This window comes from Neopsephotus bourkii, unplaced genomic scaffold (assembly GCF_033783945.1).
Source record: "Neopsephotus bourkii isolate Nb327-2 ecotype Australia unplaced genomic scaffold, CSIRO-AGI_Nbou_v1 NB_1183, whole genome shotgun sequence".
Lineage (NCBI taxonomy): Eukaryota > Metazoa > Chordata > Aves > Psittaciformes > Psittacidae > Neopsephotus > Neopsephotus bourkii.
The window spans coordinates 4,777,854-4,794,805 of record NW_026901668.1 but is presented as its reverse complement, the minus strand read 5'-3'; the positions used below and the strand labels follow the sequence as shown (position 1 = coordinate 4,794,805).

The 16,952-nt window shown below is 36.8% G+C and overlaps 1 protein-coding gene across 11 annotated transcripts in view; it reads left to right on the top strand.

Annotated features, from left to right (window-relative positions):
* Nucleotides 1-16,952, top strand: part of ERC1 (ELKS/RAB6-interacting/CAST family member 1) — a 287,154-nt gene that overhangs the window by 142,979 nt on the left and 127,223 nt on the right. For all 11 annotated transcript variants that reach the window (XM_061364024.1, XM_061364022.1, XM_061364019.1 and 8 more), the window contains one exon: nt 12,210-12,345. In XM_061364024.1, the coding sequence (XP_061220008.1) occupies nt 12,210-12,345 (136 nt within the window). The remainder of the gene's footprint in view (nt 1-12,209; nt 12,346-16,952) is intronic.

Sequence of the window (16,952 nt, the reverse complement as noted above, 5' to 3'; positions counted from 1 at the left end):
ATCATAAAATGAATGCTTTGGGTTGGAAAGGACCTTCAGATCATCTAGTTGCAACCCTCCTGCCATGGGCAGGGGCACCTCACACTACACTGTGTTGCCCAAGGCTCTGTCCAGCCTTACACTGAACACTGCCAGGGATGGCGCATTTACCATTTCTTGGGCAACCTGTTCCAGTGCCTCAGCACCCTGCAGTCATCCCACTTCCTGTGAAACCAGCTTTCCTAACTAGCCTGTGCATCTTTGCAAATAATTTCTTTTGGATGAAAAATATTCTAGGTAATCATAGATATTACAGTCATTCGTTTATAGATTCAGTGCATACTTCTGTTGCTATCACTCAATTGATTTGAAAACACTCTTAATCACATTACTATGGAATGAAAATAAAATCACTTATCCATAACATCCAAAGCCAGCTATTAGATATTGCAAGATAAATACATAGTTAACATTCTTAGACTAAGATTAAATTGGTAAGCTCTTTTTTCCCCCTCTTCTCCTTTCTCTCCTATGGCTCTCTTCCATTTCATTGTCCTGACAGGGTACCTCCAGTCAAATATTCCCTCTTTCTATGTAACACGTTCTTCATTTGCAAATAGAGGATCCCTTTCATGCTGGAATATGTCAGCTTTTCAAGCCAGGTAATTCAAATTTAATCATACTCTCAGAAACCTATTTCATTCCCTTCTTATCTGGCTGCTAGGCCATTCTTCTTGATTAAATTAATTAAATCATTTATTTATTATTTTTTTTTCTTCCTTGGAGAAGGAAATGTTTCCAGTTTGTCACTTTCTTTTGAGAATTGGCTAATTAACTTCTAGCTCTAAGGCGTGAAGTGTCACTTATCCTTTAGTGACCCAACATACTCAGTTTGACTTAAAGTGTCTTTATGTGAAACATTATTATGTATCTATTTAAAATACTGAACAGATTTCATAGAAACAAGAGTGAGAAAGAATTGGAAACTTGAGTTGCAAAATACTCTCTGTAGATAGACAAAAAGAGCCTCATGTGGTCCTAGAAATTACAGCTGCCAACAGGGCATGCTCAGTGCCAGCCTTGACAGAAGATTGCTACAGGTGCAGAAAACTGAGGCTGCTTTCCTGCTAGTTCCTACTTTCCCGTTTTTCACAGCTCCCTTCTAGCATGTAAATTTGTGACTTAGCTCCAAGTCATGGGTTTACTGTAGCTCACCAGATGGCGGCTCTGAAAAGCATATGTTGTCTTCCTTCACTTTCAGCAGCAGTCCAGCTTTTTTTAGCTTTAGCAGTACCACTGGCAGTAATAGCACTGGCCAGGTTGTTTTCCCCCTGAACACCAGCAATACCGATTGTCTGCAAACTTCCCTGTGCTTTTTCAGTGTCTTGAGTTGTTCATGCTATGTTTGATGAAGTCCCACATGTTGGGAACTGAAAGAGAGTTGCCATAATGCAACTTTACCCTACAAGTATACATAAGGGTAAAGAATATTAACCATGCAGCTATCTCTGTATCTCTAAAAAGAGATCTTTTTTCCTTTTTCATCATTGCTATATGAAAAAATTAGGAGAGAGCATTAAATGAAGTTACTGGTAAAAAAACTTTATTAGGCACTGCAAAAGTGGCCTCTGATCCAGAATGCAAGAAAAAGTAAATTCTTCTGGTGCATTTGAGTACAACGGTCATGTAATAACTGCAATATTTCATGTAATTTCTTCTTAAGTTTTCATGATCATATCTCCCAAGGTACAGTTCCCTACAATGAATGTTTTAAGCGTGCTTCTTGCAGAGACCATGCAGTGGCATTATATAAAGGGTATCAGTGAGATGCAATTAACTGCTGGTTTTTACTACTTAATTTACAACATCACTTCTTCCCTTTCTCTTATCACTTGCTTTCAGCACAGATTTCACATTTTAATATGGAATATGCAGATGTCTTTGCTCAAAAAGATGCGGCATGACACATAGTTTTTGACAGTTTGTAGCCTTCGACTGCTTATTTCCATTCATGTTCTTTTTGGGTATGCTTGGATCACATGGACAAATGACAGATGAAATGTAGTTTAAGGAGGCTGCTTTGTTTTTCTAAATGCTTAAGGCTTCAAACATTATTGTACTGGGGTAAAAACCTCATAGTATGAATGAAAAGCTGAACATTTGGAAGATCATTTTAAAGTACTGCTGTGCTGGTTAATGTTAAATAGAAGGGGTAAATACATGCTATTCCAAATTTATTCTGATTTTTGTCCTAAATTATGTTGTGAGGCTTCTGATAGCATCTTCTGTTTCAGTTAAGCTTCCCACCCTTACTTTTACAGGTACATTACACTCTTGTTGAATGCATTAAATTTTCCTTAAAATTACTTCTTTTCTGTGTCTATAAGGATCCCCAAGCTCAGCAGATCCCCAAACTCAGAACCATTTTCATTATCAAGTTTATCCTCGTCAAAATAAACATCTGCTGAGGTGAAAAAAAAGCCTTATAATAGCTGCAGTTCAGATTCTGTCCAAACTAGATTGCTGCCATCCCACAGTACTCTAACACAACCTGATCAGAACCAAAGATTTCCTCAGTGCCTCTGAAACTGAAACAGAATGTATTTCATAGGAGAAGATAGCTCTTAATAATCTGTTTGCTACGCATCCAAAAGAAATATGCCAAACGTGCTGTTCTGTGAGGCACTGTAGTCTGCATTGTAACCAGTGGATACCAAAATAAAGCTGTACACTTTGAATCTCACATTCTCATGATAATGAAGATGCTGTAGCAAGGTGCGGTTTGATGAGTGTGGTAACATTATCTTTAATCAACCTTATCCTTTTACATACTTTTCCCAGTATAGTTTCTGGGAATGGCCGGTTTTGAATCAGATTTGGTACAGCTTCTTTATAGCTAACAGGATAGAACCTTTTCCATTCACATCTGTAGACAGAACCTGTTTGAAAGGTTCTTCTTGAAAACAATGTCTGTTTTAGGAGATGGGCTAACTAATGTAGGATTTTTATTTGGGTGTCTCAGCAACATCATCAGGCTTTTAGCCCCAGAATGGTCTGGTTTACATTTTTTTTCAGAATGGTCCTGCTAGCATCACTGCCCTCACATCTTTTCTATCAGAAATCCTCGTCCACTGAGTTGGTTACGTTCACTGTGCTTTCTTTTTTGGCCTTGGCAAATGCTCAGTTTAATACCATCTGATGAAGACTATTTTCAGTAGCTGTCAGCTTAGAAGTATAAGGCATACCTTGATTCTTTAACATATGCTCTTTCAAAACAACAGGGTAATATTCAACTGTTATCCCAAATTTATGCACATTTTTAGAAGAGGACTTTTCTCTCTTGATAGCTTGTTCAGTCTATGCTGTAAAATAAACATAAGCTACTCTAGCATAGTTCTTAAATGCTTTGCTTTTAATTTTTTTTTCTTCTTACATTTTATTTTTTATTTTGTTTCAATGGCTGACTTTTGTATTCCATTTTTCTTTTAATTATTGATTGTATCAGGTATTATTCTAGAAGGAATGAAAAGATCTCATACCCGTATGAAAGGAAACAACTGCTGTATTATGATTTGTTTTCATTTCTGGCTAGTGAGACTGCAGTTAAGAGAGACATGTGTGATCTCAGATCACAAAAAAACCCTCTGAAACCTCAATAAAATTCCATTCATAAGGAAGATTTTATTGCTGTTCAGAAAATACTTTTCTCAGCCAAGTGGTGCAGGTCTCTGGAGCAGAGAGTGACTGGCTGTGTGTGATCTGTTCACAGGGTGGTTGGCTTGTGCACTGGAGTTGAAGGTATAAAGAACAGCACCTTTGGGAATTCTTGCCACACTGTTTAGGGCCAAATTCAACTAATCCAGTGTGTTGCAGGGAGAAAGAATCCACATTGAGGCCTAATCAGCCATTTTATAACTGTCATTTTTGGCTTTGCATCTGTTTGCTCAATTAACAAAACAGAAGAAAAAATACAACAGAAAATGGGTGGTAAAACTTATTTGTTGAGCTACTGAATGCTTTTATTAAGGTCCTTAAAGCATTAGTGTTTTTCTGAACAAAGGAACACCTATATCATTATCTCACATATTTGTTTCAGAATTTGGCTTGAGTGTGTTTTTTTAAAGCTCTTAGCTTCAATGAAAACGAGTTGGCTGCAAGGTTTTCAGGCTAAAGATTTCTAGTCCAATTGCAGTCAGCTTTCAAAAATAATTATGGAATTTGACATATAAATTTTATATTTAATCTCTGAAGCCTGATTTCAAATTTTACATCCACTGCGAAATTATGGTAGTGTATCCATTATTTTCATTTCAAAACATGCTTCCTAGTAAAGAGATGCTGAGAATTTAAATAGTTGGGAAGCTGCACATTAGTTTTCTTAGGGTTTTTATAGCTGAACGGTAAAGGGGTAGATGTAGTGGATTAAATCTACAAAACAGGAATTATAGGTTAGTGGAAGCATGAGGTGCTATAGATGCTTACCTGCAGTTTTTTTAGAGTGTCTTGGTTTTAGTATGTTGTATCTGGTGCTGTCTGGAAGTGAACCTTTGGTTTGCTTAATTTGGTATGGGCTTGTTGCACAAAAATGAAGGCACGTCTGATAATCTCTGCTGTTGCTCCCTCGATTTCAGCCAGTTACATTTTAACCAGCGTATTTTTTTTTCCTTTTTTTTTTATTTTATTTTGAGAATACTAAGACAACAGTGTTTTACTTCACCATTAACTATATGTAATTGGGCTAATTGCCTCATAACTGGAGAGTAGCCTAGTTGATTCTGGGTTTGTTCAATCAAGGGACTGTAGGGAAAAATGGGTATGTTTTTCCCTGAATTAGATTAGTTTGATAGTGCTTAGAGCATGCATTTTGGACATGTGCTACTCATCCTTAGTTAGGTTTTTTTCTGTTAATGTATTATGTAGCTTTCTCTAAATTCATTGACTGTTGATGCTGCAGCATATCACTCTATCATGAGAAAAATTGTTTCCATAAATGTGAGTTCCCTACTGATCGCTGAGAAATAACATTTCACTGGGGAGGTACCTGTAGGATCCAGGTTTAGTGTGTGTAGTTTTGATTATATTTCTTGGTCTTCTGTAAGACTGAAACAGAGAGATTAATACAAGAGGAGAAAAACTCGAAAAAAATTGTATTAACCTAGAATTACACATTGTATTGCCAAATGTGGGAGCTAACTCTATTTGGCAGTTGACACATTTTACCTCAGAGCATCTTGGAACTGAGTTTTAAGGCCTTTAATTACTCCTAAAGAAATTACATTTAAAGATAGTTCATTTGTGCAGTTATCTGTAGTGTAGGCTGGTAGCTGTTTCTAGTTAGGACTTGCTAAAATCCTCTCATGAAACATGCCATGTAGCGTTAATAACTTGTGCCACCTCACTACTTCTGATACGCGTATCTGCACAATGTATTGCTAATGGGTCCAGTGATGGGGTTCCCTTCTGAGGTGTTTTCAAATGATAATAGAGTTTGGGTTGCATTTTTATTAAGTTTCTAGGTTTGAATGCCGTGTGCTTCCCTTTCCTGTATTTTCCCATCATCTGTTTCTGGAACATTACCGTGATGATTTTTAGCTAGAGTGAGAGGTGCAGGCTAATGTGCTGTCTGCATCACGAAGTGTGCACTGATATCATCATCATTATTCCTAACACTGAAAAAGACAATGACCAGTGTAGAGTCAAGATCTGCTTCTCATCTTTGACTTCACACCTTTGATTCGGACACTGTTAGGTTCTTGTTCCTAAAATCTGGGGCAGGCTGATTTCCCATAGCCTTTCTAGTCTTCATCCCTTGCCCCCTCCAGTGCTGATCTGAGCACACACTTTGTTTTTAAAAATCAAAGTTTCCTAGCTTCAGGAAATGAAGTTCACCCTCCTCATCTCTTAAAGCCACTGTGGGACAGCTTGACTCACACACAACATACCAGTTAAGTTTTCAGGGCTGTTAATATTTTCATTGGCTATGTTACCTTGTCATATAAATGGCACAAAACGGTGAGGAACAGTGTAACAAAATGATGAGAGATTGTAAGAGAGGCACACAAGCAGAAGTAACTAAGTGCTGGAGTTTGCCAGCTTGTGCATCTGAACAAAAGCAGCTCATTGAAAGTATGTATATATCCACCTTCTAGCTTGGATGCAATGTGCAACAGAGGTAATAAAACCAAGCTGTTTGAAAAGCTTAATGAAATTATTGTTCCTTTAACTTAGTAATTTAGTGCGCCATTCTTTGACCTTGTTATAATGTGGAAGAATAGTGTCAAGCGACTTAAGAAGCTGGGATTGCTCAGTACAGCCCAACAAAGCAAAGGAAGAGGCCTACATAATGCTTACTGTTCTAAAAAAATAAATTCACCCATGCTATGTAGAACTTCAGCAGTAGCTCCCCTGATCCTTATTTTCCAATGTATAAGGTAGGGAACTTGTTTAATCTTTGACAAATTGTGGTGATAGGACTGTGTGATGTGGTCAGTCCTGTTTCCTTCATCACTGATTTAACTTCCTTTCACCACTTTCTTTTTCTGAGGTTAAGCAATTAGGCTTTCCAAATGCTGCCATTATCCTCTGTGGGTTGGTAATCAACCACTGATAAGGTGAGTGTGTTCTAAGCAACAAAAAGCTAAAGCAAAACCTTTCCAAAAAGGGGGTTTTCTTTTTCTCAAAACAAAGTAGCATTTTGGGGAAGAGTTTCTCCTTGGCTTTCTGTTGTTATGCTTCCCAGAATGTAAACGGTTTTCTTTGTGTAACAAAACTGTAAAAAAAAAACCCCACCAAAACAAAAAAAAACCACCCCCAAAACAACCAGACAAACCCAATAATTCATCTATGTCACTGTGTTTATGATCTTTTAAGTGATCAAGTTAAGGTTAGGGGTATAGTCAGCTAAAATATTTGATGGGGCAGACCTTAAAAAGAAAGAAGTGATGAAGGAAATAGCAGGGGTAATGTAGTAAGCTGGGAGTTTCAAATCAGCCCAGCTCAGATCACTAACATCCCATTGCATTGATCTTGTTGATTATTGTTATTTTTTTCAGTAAATAGCTTTTCTTTTTTCTCACTCATCTAATCATTAATGAACAGGACTGCTCGTGAAGGTGTGGACAACTCAGCTCATTGTTTCCTGCCTTCCAGCATTTCTTTCCAGAGTGTTTTCCCATTGTACTGTGTTTTGCTCTCTGACCATAATTGGTGTTAGTGTCATTGTCTGCCAGATGGCCGCTCCATTTCATTCCACAAGTGAATGAATGTACTTTTCTGCATCTCTTAGGACTACAGTGCTTTGAGGTCTTATGCAATTATACCAACTTCTTCAAGGAGGGCGCCAAAGAGGAGGTGCTGATCTTCCTTTGGTGACCAGCAATAGGACACAAGGAAATGGAATGAAGCTGCATCAGGGGGAGTTCAGGCTGGGTATTAGGAAAAAGTTCTTCACTAAAGGGTGATCAGTCACCAGAACAAACTTCCCAGGGAAGTGGTCATGGCACCAGGGTTCAAGGAACATCTGGACAACACTCTGTCATGCAGTTTAGGTTTAGAAAGGCTTGCGAGGAGCAGGGAGTTGGACTTGGCGATCCTTATGGGTCCCTTCCAACTTGAGATAGTCTGTGATTCTGTGTTATACACTGCAGAATCTAATATTTCATAATACAAGGCACATTGTCAATTTTAAACTAAATAATATATTACTTCATTGCATACAGTTTTCTTTCAAGTTTTTTTCAGTAATGTTGACTGTTACATCAGTTTAACTCATGTTGAGGAGCAAAGTGTGCTTTAAAGCAAATGAAGTTCATCTGCGTTAGGATTAGTAGCTGCAGCAACAGAGAACTGTCCTGTGGGTGGTGGTAATGCTACGTCAGTGAAGGCTTGAGCTAAACAGTCTTTCTGACATGGCTGACTGACACATGGAAATATTTTCTGAGTACCTAAGTCAGATGAATAAAACAGGCTGTTTCTGTAGCTGTGCACAGGATCTGTATGTTTTTTTCCCTAGGGTGTGTATTCATGAGGTGAAATATAGTATGTGTGTATACATTTTGTATTTATATTAGGGAAGAAAACTCTTCCAAAGGACTCACAGGTAACAATATGACTTTCCACTTTTCAGGAATGCTTGATGGTCCACTGGTTTTCTATTGCTTATATTTGTCTTACTGTTTTAAAATTATTTTAAAATATGAAGTCTTCTCATTTGAAAGTTTTTATTGCTTATTGTGATTTCTTTTTAATTCATTCCCCGTGGTGCTTAGTTGTACTTCATCATTGGAAATTCAAGAATTTCACAGAAAATTGGAAAGCTGTGGCTTATTTTAAATGATAAAGGTTTGTTTCATTAAAAAAGAAAAAGTCATAGAACTCAATAATTATTTTCAGTGTCTAGATTAAGAAACCTGGATACTGACCTTTTTCAGCAGGCATATGGCTTAAATTGGGCACCCAAAATCAAAGGATGGGAAAGGATTAATTTGAAAAATCTTGGCCTGTCTTTAGTTGAAAGAGTTTGGGTTTTATTTTTTTAAAACGGAAGCCTGATTTTGATTTTGCTTCCTTTCCTGTAATGTATTCCATTGTAACAGTACTTAAACACCCTTATTAGATTTTTCTTCTTTTTTATGTGTCTTTTTTATTATTTGATTTGAGGGTGACTGAGAATAAACATCATCTGAGATGAGGTAGTTTTGCTTTTCTTAGTTTTGTTATTGTTTCTGTTGGTTACAGTGATATCCTTCTTTTAAAGCTTCATCTCACTGAACACTAACTGGTTCTCCAGTTTTTATTAGGATCACCGCCATTCTTTCTCTGTAGTCCCATTTTGAAAAGATGTTTCAGTAAGAGTATGTACTTATGGTTATATTTAATGGCCTATATCTCTCAGAAATTCATGTGGTCATGATGAGAACTCCATGTACACATTGCAAATTGGTGTTTACTCAGTTGCTCTACATGCTAGCACTAATGCTTTCTAGAAAACACTCATAAATCTCTACACTTTTGCCATCATTGTAATTAATTCCTGTTCTTTTTGCTGTCTTTAATCTTGTGCAGTTTGAGTTCTAATAAAAATACTATTACAGATGAAGGGTTTCTTTACAACTTTGCTATCCCTTTGAAAGGGCTATGTTCTGTATATGTGTGTAATTGCATCCAGAAGAGTTAAAAGAACACTGAGTTTACAAAATGAATCTCTCAAACTGAAGGAATTCCAGGGCTTTGTTTCTTTCTGCAGTCCTGATTAGCTGCCTTGTGTACATATGACATATCTTTATTTTCCTATTGACTGTTTCCTCATAGAATGTACCAGTTGCAGTGTGCTAACTTAAGACACATACTAATTGTGTTCTATTTTATTATTTCCATTCATTTTATTGTCCAGTTATGCACATTGTTCAGTAGTGGTGTGAAGATGAAATAGTTCTATAGCAATCATCAGAAGTATTTCAGTGTTCAAAATAGCAACAGAAGTGCCTTACCGAGCAGTGAATTGGGTGATTCTCAAGCTTCTGAGGTCTGTTGATATTAAAATATGTGCGTGCATATTCAAATATTTTTAAATATTGCTTGCATATGTAAGAACATAATTTTCTGACTTCAGCTTTGAAGACTGAAAGTTGTCTGACAAAGAAAAAGGAGAATTCTTTACAGAATCACAGTATGGATTCTTCACAGTTTCATAGAACTTCCATAGTGCAAATGTGTAAGAGCTATGGGCTTGTATATGCAAAACCTCTTATGTAATTATAAGTATTATAGAAGTGAGAATTGTCATTTGGTGCCATGGGCATTGAGAGAAGACGAGATGTGTTTATGCATCAAACGACTGTAAGCCTTTTAGATTTATGGATTTCAAGTTTCACGTGACCTTCACAGTCTATATAGTTAAACAGTTGGGAAAATTTTAGGTAATGACATAGATAGCTGTATTATTTGAAAGGCTTGTTGCCCAACTTCTGTTGCTTTTTGACAACAGAGGTATAGAGTGATAGGTGCATCCTTGCACACGATTCAAGGCCAGGTTGGATGGGGCTTTGCTCAACCTGGTATACTGGAAGGTGTCCTTGCCCATGGCAGGGGGGTTGGAACTGGGGGATCTTTAAGGACCCTTCCAACTGAACCTATTCTATGATTCTATGAATTCAAGTTTCCAAACAGTATGACAGTTACGAGGATTGATCTGAGTATTGCAAGCACTAAGTAATTTCCATCTTTTAAGCTGTTTCAGGAAAACTTCAGTTTATCTCAAAATATCTACCTAATATATTAGAAATGCAGTAATTTTGGTTCAGTCATGAGAAGGTGGTTGTCATTACTGTCTATCCTTATAATTACTCCTTTCTTTGAAACAAGTATTTTGTTTGAAAACATTATGTACCCTGTGGGAGTTTATCTACTTCATATTTATTTTGATGAAGCTTGTGACTTTATTAATATTGTTGTCTCTTATCTAACCAGTGATTACAGTAACACAGACCAGTTTCCCCAGCAGGTGAATCTAGTTTTACAAGTTTTTAAAAAATAATTAGTTCCACTAATCTTAATTTAGGAGTTGAATAAGAATTCTCATATGGAGTTGAATGTGTAGGGCTAACACATTTTCATTTCTTCATTGACTTAGCCGTACTTTCTATGTTTATTTTGTCAGACAGATAGAACCATTTATTGTACAAGCTGAGTTGGTGCCAACATAATATTTCCAATAAGTTGTTTAATCACTGAACAAGTCTCCTTTCAAACTGGGCAGTGCGCCCATTGCCAGTGTGCAGCACTGGGTTAGAATAACTTAACAATTACACTGGATGTGTTTAAAAAGCATCCTGACTCAAATCAGCTGTAACCATTGGACAAGGTAGTTAAGTATGCAAGTAATGTTTTAACATCATCAAAAAAGGACTTTCCTTTTTTTTTCTTGGTCTTTGGAGGCCATCAGCACTTTCTCACACTAATAGAAATTTGTTTAGCACCAATGAAAAATTGCTATCATTGCAATTTTCCCAGCTCCAGTTGGCTTACATTGCAAAAAGCAGAGCTTAGTGTTGAACCTACTCTTGTTTTTTTTTTTTTGGAAGAACTCAAAGCACTGACTAGCCATGTGCCACATAATTTGAACATATATATTACAAAGAGATGTGTTCTTGATCATAGTTTTGTTGCGAGTTCTGAAGAAAATACTGAAGCAATCAGAGTTGTGATCTGTTCTTAAAGTATTTCTGAAATACAGAAGAAACATTCTTCCCTCTCAATGTGGATAACATACCAGATATGAAGCTAGTATATCATTCTGCTTTCTAAACAGTAAATTAAAGAGCCGTCTCTACTACTTGCATGATGTTTTGGGGAAATCTTGCGACGAAAGAATCTGTCTTTTATTCCAAAATCCAAACTCCAGATATAATTATGGAGAAAAGGGCTGAGGAAGCAAAGCTAGTCTATTTTGTTTTGATTGGACTAAAAGTTTAGACTTCAGTTTTCTGCGGTCAGGAGGCTGACATTAAAGGGTCTGTAATTAGTTTCAATACTCCATGTGTCTTAATGCCCAGAAAGGCCAAACCCTGTCTGCAGGCAGTGGTAGTTGCCAGGATCATCAAAAAATAATTCATAGATGCAAGTGAAAAGGAAATTATGCACGCTTTCTGAAATAGTTTGTTCTTACTTGCTCTTTCTTGTTTCTGTAAAAAGAAAGGAGAGGAAATCCCTCAAAATATCTAGTAAACAAGTAGAATTTGAGGTTGAAAAAAAAAAGTTTTACTTTTGGAAACAGATTGCCTAGGTCTTGTAGGTAGTCCTCTATAGTCAAGTCATGTCTCATTAGGTTTTTCTTTTGATCCTCCTGTTTTCCTTACATTAGGTATAGTGGTACCCAAACCAAAATAGGCTCTTACATGTCTGTGTTTTTTATAGGTATGTGTATGAACAAAGCAAAGACTTCTGTTACATAGTCACAAGAGGGCAGGTGCACCTTTTGAAAATAATAATAATGAAGGGGTTTGTTTCAGAAATTTCCACATTTGGGTTAATAGTAATGAGCAAAACAAAGCATTCTTTTGGCTGAATTAAAAGTTGAGGGTAATGCTCGAGAATGAGCTTGGTGTTGTTGACCTTCTGGAAATGAAGTGATATACTTGAGAGTTTCACTCTTCCCCAGTCCAGTTGCCCAGTGCTAGGGCTGATGGGAGGCATGCTCTGGACTCCACTCTGAATGCTCTTCTCTTTTACAGGCAAGTTAAAGATCAAAATAAGAAAGTAGCAAATCTGAAGCACAAAGAGCAAGTGGAGAAAAAGAAGAGTGCACAGATGCTGGAGGAGGCCAGGAGACGAGAGGATAATCTTAATGACAGCTCCCAACAGCTTCAGGTAACATGGGCATTGAATTAAAGCAATACGGCCATTCAGCCAGGCTTAACTACCTTGCTTTCTGCTGCACCTTCTGATCCATTTTCACAGCTGTTACCTGAGAAATTGGTACTGATTCTTTAAAAACACACATCTGTCCCAGAGCATTTCATAGAAAGCAGCCTCTGTCATCTTCATGGCTTACTCCATTTTCATAAAAAGGGAAATAGTTTTGCTTGTCTACTTGGTTATGAAGTGCATTGAACTGATTTTATCTGTCCAGTATTCAGATAGGTGTGGCTTTTCTTTCTTCACTGCTCTTCTAACCGCCTTTTTCTTTAGCTGTTTTGTGTATTTTCCCAGCTGGTTTTACCTTATATTGATGCCTTCAGTAAATCAAAGATAAGCAAGTAAGTATTCTTACAATAATTTGGAACTTTTGTGGGGTAAGTGAAGAACTACACTTTGGGTGTTTACTCATACTTCTCTGACAGTGAAACCCTACTTTACCTCATGAGTTCTTGGTATGCTTACTAGACAGTTTGCTTTATTTCTGAAATGATAATGTCCTGCTGCCTCACAGAATTAGCTGGTTACCTCAGGTCTGCCCAGGTACATGAAAGCCACTGATATAAAAGCAAGTCAGATATTTCTCATTGTGCTATATGTTGATATAAGATGTAGATGGTTTATCAAATGGTAAGTTTTCAAGTGCTGTCATAGAAATGTTGAACTATTGCCAGGAAGTAAAGCAAAAATACCATGATGCTAATTGAGGCGATAGTAGATACTTTGCCTGTGATTTCTTTAATTTACAAAAATAACTTTCTTTTTGGTGAGTGAGAAAAAGCATGGAAACAGTAATCTGCCCGTGCACTCTTTCAAAAATATTTTTAAAATCTTCAGAGAGAAACTCTTCTCTTAGGTATTTTGCTTTGTTATCCTAGGTTAAATCCTGTTTCTTGTTACCAGCTACATTTCTTAATACATCTACAGTGAAGACACAGAATAAATCCTAATAGTTCACTAGCAAAGATAAATCCCCTGCTTAATTTAAACAGATACTTCTTTACTCTGTTCTGTGGAATTCCAGGGGGATGGTTTCAACTCTTTAAAAACTTTTGAAAGAACCACAGAAACATGTGTCCATATGGAATGCTCTCAGATGCACCATTTTGTGGTTTTCCCCCCTCAGTTCCAGTCCTTTATATTCAGAGCACTGATGCAGTTAGGTTCCAAGTGTATGAAAATGATTTCATAACTACAGACTTTTATAAAAGGCAGGGATGCGGGATTTCTACATCTGCTAATGGGTTTTGTGACGTAACGCTACGGCAATCCACAGGCTCTCGTTATGTGGCAGATTAAGTTTAAATAACACAGTCCTCCGAGTATTAGTTAAATGTTTTTAAAAGATCCTAATACAATATTTGGTTAGATTCCTTATCTGCGTTTGAATAAATCTGTATCTGAATTTTGAGAAAATAAGTGATACTTCACATTTGCCTTGCAATTACGTGCATGGTGTATTAAGCAAATGACACTGTTCCACAAGACCATATCCTTGGGGTTTATGTAGAACTTTCAGATTTTAAAAGATACAGCTTTCATTTTGGGCTTTTTCCCCACACAGTTATTCTTCTCCTTTTCACTTTTCTTTTTTTGAGACAAATGGAATGCATTAAAAGAAGCCTGAAATCTGATTTCTCTCAGCTCCTATGTGCATACTAAAAAATTCTGGATTTGGTTTTTTGATTTATTGTTGGGTTTATTTTGTAAAAAGCTGTAAGTTATGTAATGTGTTTGTAGAATTGCGCGTAGCAGTGGACAGACAGTGCTACTTTGGTTACTGATTACTTCAAATCCCATTAAAACTGTTTAACACCAGTTTCTGATAATCCAAAGACGTTGTATAGATTTGGTGGCAGCAGCGAGGCAGCTTTTGCTCAGAAATTAGGTGGCAAAAGTTGGTGCTGCTTTGCATCAGAGTTCTTTAAGAATATATATCTGTCTTTGCAGTGTCCTGTCCAATTCTTTACTTGTGAAGTGTTTTAGCAATAGAAAGATCATAGATATAAAACTGTGAATGGCATAGTTAAACATAATTTTACTCAAATATTTTGTCTTTTTTAATTTCAATGTAACCAACTTATCTCTAGGAGCAAGAAATGACTAAGTGATTGTCTGTTTTGAGGAAGCCAGGTTGTTTGCTATTTTTTTCTCCAGCTTTACTTTGTTGTAGGTTGGTGGCCTAACAGGGAAACTAAAATTAGGTACAAAGATGTCTAAGTGTATAATTTTATTATCTTAACCTTTTTACATTCAGGTTCTGTAATTAGTGATAATATACAGCAGTATACTTACTTTGTTCTTCTTTGCTTGTGTTTTATTCTGCACTGGTGTCTCTTATTTTCTATATAATTATATGCAAATATTTCTGAGATTAAAAATAGCCATTATTAAATGCATGTAAGAATTTAAGATTGAAGTGTAATGTGATAGTCAACACCGAAATGTGTCAGCTACCATAGTATTAATATTGTTTTTGCCTAGTGGCTTTCCTGCTTTTGTGAACCTAATTGTCCTGTTTGGGTGGGCTCAGTTTTAGAGAGTCTTTCCCCATATTCAAAACAAGGCTGAAGGGAATGCTTTCATTCACAGATGAAAAAGGTCTGCATGCGCTAATGAAAATATCAGGCTAAGGTAAAATATGGAGTGTTTAATGACAAGTGACAGGTTCAATAAAAACTCCTTCCTTTAGAAGAGCCCTCTGCTTACGGCCTCCCTCTCTCAAGTACTGCAGTGTTTCAGTTTCCTGGAAGTAAAATTTAGCCAGGACCACATTTCAGTTTGTTAGTTATGGAGACCTGTCTTCTCCATCAGCTCTAAAGGGCACTGCCTTCTAATCAATAAAAAAAATAAAATTTAAACCTGAGAGGAGCATGGATTTTTTTAATTTTTTTTTTATGGAACCATTGTTGGCTTTGGGGTCAGGACACACAAGCACCAATTTCAGATAATTTTGGTCTTGGTGGTTTTGGCTGGAATTAATAATAAGACAGTATGAAATGCTTAAAAATATATGATCTGCATGTTCTTCGGTTGACCGTCTGCAATCCAGTCAAATAAACACGCTCCCAAGCACATACTCCACTCCTCCTCACCCTGTCCCTAACAGGCATGTGGTTTCTTTCTTCCTGAGTCCAGTAACAAAATGTTCGTTTATTCAGAGAGCTCTGATGATGGAAATTTGGTATTTTGGGGAGTGGGGGAAGAATGAAAACCATAATGTCTCAATTCCAGTGAGATGGATAAATGGCTTTCCAAATTTGTCTTTTCCTCCTGGGTTCCCTTAAACCACAACTCTCCAGAGATCTGAGAGGTTAACGAGTGTCTGGTCTATAAGCAGGATAAAAAAACCAAGCTGTTGGACTGGAGTAAAAACTTCTTGCTTCAAGTAACTAAAGCTTGGCTATTGTGAAAAGGAATTGATAACACTGTCTTGTCCTAGAAAGGTAACATTTACTGAAATTTCGTGATATTTGAATGGGTACTTGGAACTGACATCTGGAAAGTAGCATGAATATTTTCTTGTTCTACTGCTCCAGCATCCTCCAGAGTTTTTAGGAGACATTTTCAGAATACCTTGTGGCATGGAGTTGCACACTATCAGCAGCTATCCATCAGTCTGTAATTGCTGATGACAAACTGTATGTCTAGAATTTGTGTCAAATGTATTTAAATGCTTTAATGAAGCATTTAATAAAGTAAACTTACTAATTTTTTTCTTCTTTTTCCACACCCAAGTTTAGATAATTTAATATATAATCCTATTCTGTGAACTCTATATGCAAGTATATGTACATTGTTGCTTGTGGTGGTATAATTCTTCTGTCTTCTATTCTTCTATCTTCTGACCCTCGAATAGCAGAGATATCCTTCTAGTGGAAAGAACTAAATTTTCATTCTAAACAAATGTACAGTTATTTGTTTGATACAATTATTTTACTGGGATCTGGACATAGCTCAATGAAATCGATAGGCAGCCAAATACCTTCTCATCAAATGAGCTTTCTAAATTCATTAAATGTCAACCAAAATCTGGTCTTAAATTACTGAAAAATTTCCTCTTGATATGCTATGATTGGTTCTTGAGGGTAGGGTGACTGAAGTTTTTTCATCTGGTCTGTTTATGGTAATACCATGCTATGATGAAAATGATGGTTTGTCACCTTTGGGCTGTTAGTAAAGAGAGATCTTGCTTCCCAAATTAACCTGTTAACTTGGATTTGGACAGTGTGTGCAAAGCCTCTTTGGAAGGAAGAGCTGAAGAAATGGTTAGATTGAAAGAAAGTTTTCTAAACTTGAAGATTTCCTCTGTAACCTCCTAGCCATTATCAGCTTTGAAGCAAATTGGTTATGAATTCTAAGCGGTGTTTTATGTTTCCCTGGGATAAGTGAATTTTAAGTGCTGATGAGTTTCTGATTAATTTTAGTTTCATATAAACCACTGCCATATCAGATTCCAGCCTTGCCCTCCAGCTGAGTGAACTTTTGTTATCCCTTGGATAGCCCAGCTCAACACGATAAGGCCCATGAAACTGTCAGCTACTCCATATCAGCCTGGT